A 6,979-nucleotide genomic window follows, 5' to 3' on the forward strand; every position below is an offset into this window, starting at 1 on the left:
TTTTTTTTTTGTAGAAATAATACTTATATTTTGTATTGAAATATGAAGTGTATCCCCTTATTTATAACTTCTAAAATAATTTAAAAAATGACTATTTCTGATAAGGTTTGTAGATATATGAGATATGATTTTCGATAAGGTTTACAGATTTTCTACATTGGTAATTCGTTGAATGGATAAACAACTCAAAAAGATTACATTTCTGATAAGGTTTGTAGATTTCTTTTGTACGACAATTCAATGTATGGGTACACAAAACAGTAAAAGATGAGATTCTCTGATATTATTGCTTACAGATTTCTTGTCAACATGTGACATTTCAATGTAGCATTGCATGTCGGTCATATTTTACAACATTTCTCACTATTGAGCTAATTTTATATTATTATTATTTACAAGATATAATTTATTGGGTAATAAACAAAGAGCAATTATATTTATTAAAACTTCAACTTCAATGCATTAAGAAAAAACAACATATTACAAAGGAAATTGTTAAAGCAACATAAGTAACATACATTACATCAATTAAAACTAGAATAATACACATGTAGTTTGACTACCTTAATTGATATTTAAACTAGCCTAGAAGATGTGCAAATTCTTGCTTTAATTTTAGATATATTTCTTTTTCTTCTTCAGATAGAATTGGTTTTTCAAGAAGGACACTAAATAGCTTGAACCTTTTTTCTTCTTGTTTCTTCCGAGCTTTGATGGCATCTCGCTCCTTCTGATACTCTAGCATACATTCTGCTACATCAATTCGCCTTTCATCAACATCTTTGTGTTGACCTTTCATTACATTCATCTCTGATAGGGCTTGAGTAAACGACTCTAAATTTTTAATTTCAGAACTACCCCCAATTTGAATTCCAGAATTGAAAACAGATTTACCTTTTCTTTTAGATGCTTTCACCCCGTCAGGACGACGGCGACGAGTATGAGTTTTTGGACCTTCATCAGTTGGAGTATCTGGCTCTGATCTTTTCGAATTGCCACCATCACTAGAAGGTAAATCCAGGTCTATTGGCTTCCATTTGTCTAACTCTCTCAACATCTCCCAACAACCAATTAAACCAAAGCGTGAACCATTACATGTTCCTCTATATATTTCATGAGCTTCGGTCATTTCATCATGAGTGTTGGTACCACTCATATATCTTTTTTTTGCTTCACTATAGCAACCAACCCATATACTCACATCTTTATTTATTCTTGCCCACCGACTTTTAATAGATCTTAAAGTTCTAGGGCGCATGGTGGATGGATTTTCTTCTCTAGCTTGATCATAAAGGGATTTTATGTTCCTCCACATTACCGCCAAACTTTGATCAGTTGCCGTCTCTGGATCTTGAACTGCACACTCTACCCAAGCCGAAACGAGGGCATCATCTTCTTTTGCACCCCATTTTTCTGCCCTTACATTAGTGTTGCTCCCGTGGGGACCTTGACAACATCATCATCACCAACGCCATCAGCATCATCATTGGCTTGTTGTTGAACCCTAGGATCATCAGGTGGGGTTAAGTTACTGCTTCTTTCTCCCTCGGGAGTTGCTGGACTGTTTTGAATTATTTGGTTCACACCATAATGTTGCAACATTGGGAACATAAAACCAGAAGGATAATTTTGGGGAATTTGTTGCAAATTTTGGTTTAAAAATTGGTTTGAGAATTGTTGGGTGTAATTTTGGTTTGGAAATTGATTTGGGAATTGTTGTACAAATTGTTGGTTTGGGTGCGTTGGTTGGTTAGGAATGTTATAAAATAACATCCTTTGAGCATTTGGATTATAAGGGTTATTTGGATCAAAATGAAAATTACTTTGAAAAGTTGGAGAATTGGAAGATTGGTTATTTGGATTATTTTGAGAGGAACCACTTCCGTAATTAGGATTATTAAGATCCATAATCACAAATTATTTTTATAATGAAAAAAAGAAGAGTGAAATTTTAAGGGTGAGAAACTATATCAATATTAGGCTCTATTTATAGATAAAATTATAATTATACCGTTGGTGAAATTATTTTTTGGAAATATGTTTAAATGAAGTGAGAAACTACCGTTGGAGCATTATAGCAATACTAACTGTTAAAAATTAATATAGCCGTTGCATTCTACAGCAAACATCAAACACAAATAGCAAACATCAAACACAACTTGCAATATTCATGACAAGTGTCATGTGATAATTGGACCTAAAAAAAATCAGATTCTTTGGTTTAGAAAGTCAGCAACTCACGCTCATACTCAGTGCCGCTTCAGAGCATGTACAACGGTGATCTTGGAGGTTGTTGCTTCGCAAGACTTGTGGATATGGCACGCTTTTTTTGGAACCCCGGGTTCTTGTAATGATATAAATGTCTTCCAACGGTCACCGGTGTTCTCTGATATATGTGAGGGAAAAGCTCCAGAGGTTACCTTCAATGTCAACGGAAATACATACAATATGGGTTACTATCTTACAGACAGTATCTATCCGAAATGGGCAACATTTATCCCAGCAATCAAACATCCACAAACTGGTAAGCACAAATTATTTACCAAGAAGGAAGAGAGTTATCGAAAGGACGTTGAACGTGCCTTTGGAGTGTTACAAGCTCGATTTGCAATAATACGTCAACCAAGTCTAGCATGGTCGACCGAAATTTTATGGAAAATTGTAATGGCTTGTATTATCATGCACAATATGATTGTTGAAGATGAGCGAGATGGATATTTGCATTATGATGCAACTGAATTTATCAATGACCAACCCCAAAATGTAGCTGAATCATCAACTAGTAACAACAACCAACCATTTACTATGAGAAGTGGACGATTGGATAGGCTCAATCTAAATGGTTATATGGAAAATAGAAATAATGTTCGTGATAGGGAGACCCATATTGCACTAAAGAATGACTTGGTTGAACATATATGGGGACGTTTCGGCAACGAATGAAGAGATGACAAAAGTCGCTGTTAATGAATATTGTATTTTAAATTTTAATGGATGTCTTTGCTAAATAAACTATGTTATTTATATATTGTATTATTTTTGTACTTTTTATTTCAAAAATTAGAAAAAAAAATTGTTTCAATTTACATACATAAGTGATTATTAATATTGTACTATTTATAATGACTATTAATATTGCACTAAAGAATGTCTAACTTTTTTTAATTAATTATGTAAGTTCAAAAATTACAAATAAATAATAGAGATTAATACATGTTTTAAAAAATATAAAATAAAACAAGAGTGAGAAAGAGAAAATGATGGGGTAGTTAGGAGAGAGAATGGTGAGTAACCTCACCATTGTAGATAAATAAATAAGGTGACTCACACTAGTAGCTTATGATAGTGGAAGGTGAGGTGGAAGATGATTTGGAAAAAAAATAAATAAAAAAGATAGTTGAAAGTGAGGTGGATAATGGTGAGTAACCTCACCAATGCTCATGCTCTCAGACGTTGCTACCTCATACTGTGAGTAAGTAATGAGTCAGATATTTCAATGGTAAGCTAACTCAAAAAAAGTGAGAGATAGTTCTGAGGAGGGTACTAACTCACCGTTGTACATGCTCTAAAGATCGATTGTATTTTGAGTACTTCATAATCATAAATTAATACACTCCATGCCCGAATTAAACTAGTTTTCAGTCCTGTTAGTTCATTTCTAAAGAAAACATTCAACAGTACATAACTTGAATTGTTATTCATCACCAAAGTGTGGTAACCTCCAATTAGTCCAACTATAATTGTTAAATGTAGGGATGTCAATGGGGCGGGGTGGGGCGGATGTTGGCCTTCTCATCCCCATCCCCATTTAACATTGTCATTCCTATCCTCATCCCCATCCCCGTGACGGGTCCAAAATTCATCCCCATCCCGGCAGGTACAACTCCAAAACCATCCCCGCCCTACCCCCAACTAGGATATCCACCCCCACCTATTTCCCACCAAAGACCCGCCTAATCCCCACTCAAGACCCGCCTAATCTCCGCCTCTCAAATACACAATCCTACATAATTTATACGTATTACAATAAAAAAAAAGAAAAAGAGAAAAAGAGAAAAAAAAACACATTCTTAATATTACACATACTTTTGTTTATAATATAAGTGTAGTACAAAATATTATAATTAATATTTTATTGCACGTAATTATTTTATAAAACAGTATAAAAGTATATAATTTTGTTTTTAAAGATATATAGATGTGGGTATGAGGTAGGGATGGGGCGGGTGAGGTGGGGTGGGTACAACTTTAAATCCACCCCCGCCCCATTACCCATGGTGGATATGGTTTTATCCCCGTCCCCGCCCCACTACCCATCAAACCGAGACCCATCCCCGCCCCACTAGTGCGGGGATGGGGCGGGTCTCCTATTTGACCTGCCCCATTGACATCCCTAATTAAATATATATTCCACTTAATTTATTAGTTTTGTTTTGTTAATGAATCTACTAATTTATTTTTGACAAACTTGTGGAATTATACAAAACATTTGATGGCAGAGAAACTTGATAAGACCGTGAGTTCTAGTTGGTTTCAATAAGATTAATGTTAAGTTCGTAATGAACAAATTATTTTAATATCTTGACAAGGACACCTTCTGAGTTTTAGTTAGTCTTATTACCTTTTAAAGTTTCTAATATATTAAGCTTGATATTAATGTAGTAACAATTCCTCAAAAATAAAATAAAATAAAAATAAAATTATGAGTAACAAAACCAATATTTTTGTATCCTAAACTATTTTTTCCTTACAATTTAAATATTAAGACATTGATCTCGAGGTCCTTCGAAGTATTTATTGTATCTAAATTAGTAACAAAGTGTGTAACTAACCACCAAATTAAATTAGTAACAAAGTAATGTATTTATGCAAAAATATATATACAAAGTAAGGAATAACTCTTATAAGTTGGAGGGCTAAAATCAAATAGTAAAGTTTTTTTTTTTTTGTTTTTTTTTTTTTTTTTTTTGAAAGAAAGTAAAGGGTTAAAATTAAATAGTGGAGGGTTAAAATAATAACTATTGGAGTATAAAATATAGTAATCGGTTACGAATAAATATAAAATTTTGTCAAAAAAGAAAAAAGAATTTGAAGTTTGTAACATGTTTATAATAAAACTGAAAAAAATAAAATTATACTTTGTTACTTCTTGTGGGAAAATTTCTAACTAATCTTCGCTCTATTATCCTTCTTTTTACATGTTTGTTAGCATTACTAGTATGACCTTATTCTTTATTATTAACATTAGATAATTGATTATTATTAGACACTTCAATTTAATCTTGTAATATATAAAAGCTAATTATTCGATCAATTGTTTTACCAAAACATTAAATTATGCAAAACTGAATATTTTCAAACTAAATATCTTTGTTAGCATTGCTAGTACGATCTCATTCCTTAATATTAATATTAGATAATAGATTATTATTAGACACTTTAATTAATCTTGTAATATCTAAAAACTAATTATTCGATCAATTGTTTTACCAAAAAGTTAAATTATGCGAAACTAAATATTTTCAAAATAAGAAGTAACTGCTAAAATACTCAATGTTGCTTCAAGCACCAATTAAATAACATATTCACAATAAAACTTATATTTTTATACTTTGTTTTATGTTAAAAAATCTCTAACTATTTTTCGTTTTATCATCCTTTTTTTTTCAAAAGATATAATACAATTGCAAATTAAGTAAAAGTTTTAAATCATATTTATAATAAAACTTCTAATTTTCAATACTTTGTTTACTTTTTGTAAGGAGAAATATTACTACTTTTGTTTTTTTTTTTTTTTCATCAACTACTAGTAATGATATCATTCCTTCATTAAAATATAAGATAATTGATTAATATAAAGCACACCAAGCCAATTATTAATTTTGAATTGTTTTTTTAAATACCAAATAGTGAAAGTTAAAATCAAATAGTGAAGGGTTAAAAATAATAAAATATCAAATTCATAAAATAGATATAGGTTACTAATAAATATGGATTTTGTGAAATAAAAGATAAATGAAGGGAAAGTTTCAAATAACATATTCACAATAAAACTTATATTTTTTATACTTTATTTTTTTTATATAAAAGCTCTCTAACTTATCTTCGTTTTATAATTACACTTATATATTCTCCTATTGTGTCAATTGTATAACGTCTACATGTACTCAAACAAATAAAGGGAATACTATTCAAATATATACCTTTTTTTTTTTTTTGAAAGAATTCAAATATATCCTATTACTAAACAAATTAATAAAGTGGCACTTGTATACATAGGATTCGAACTCGGGACTTGAATACATGGAACTCACTTTGAATGTTGCAGTTGTAATCAATATTGCGAGATATTCACCATGTTAACAAATTGATACCTCAAATAATTATAGTATACACCGCTCTTATTTGCAAACTATAATATAAGTTCGAATACTATTCAAATAAATATTGTTACTAAAAAAAATACAAATTTACAATTGTTTTGTTAATAATATACTTGAAATTTATTGCCTAGAATATGTTTTAATTTCAATTCTAATTATCATATAATAACGGATTTCAAACGTTTCATGGATTAAAAAGCTTGATATTTGACTCTAACTAGAAGTTTAACTTCTTACTAAACTATTATTATGATAAATCAAGGAGCTTCATGTGTTGTCTTTGTGAAGAATCAAGTATTCAATAAGCTAATTTTGAAGAAATATAAAACTTTCTATTCTGGGAAAAATGAAGAGCATCAGAAATAACGATTTTCCAATTTCATAATACAACATTATTGAAAAATAATAATCGATTTTAATTTACATTGTTAGGATGAAAATACATATGCTGTCTAAAAACAAATTACTTAATGAAAAACAAAAGATAAAAAAAAAGAAAAAAAAACCTTTTAGAAATCAACAACATGAAAGCAAAAATATATGACAATCTAGAAAAATTAAATTATATTTACTTTTTTTTTTTTTTTTTTTAGTTT

The 6,979-nt window shown here is 30.2% G+C and overlaps 1 protein-coding gene across 1 annotated transcript; it reads left to right on the forward strand.

The window, feature by feature from the left end:
* The first annotated feature begins 2,448 nt into the window (after positions 1 to 2,448).
* On the forward strand, positions 2,449 to 2,943 carry LOC145571150 (uncharacterized). The gene has a single exon (XM_081630229.1). The coding sequence runs from the start codon at positions 2,449 to 2,451 to the stop codon at positions 2,941 to 2,943; it is 495 nt and encodes a 164-aa protein (XP_081486355.1).
* The last annotated feature ends 4,036 nt before the right edge of the window (positions 2,944 to 6,979 follow it).

The sequence above is a fragment of the Chenopodium album genome, chromosome 12 (genome assembly GCF_948465745.1).
Source record: "Chenopodium album chromosome 12, dcCheAlbu1.1, whole genome shotgun sequence".
Lineage (NCBI taxonomy): Eukaryota > Viridiplantae > Streptophyta > Magnoliopsida > Caryophyllales > Amaranthaceae > Chenopodium > Chenopodium album.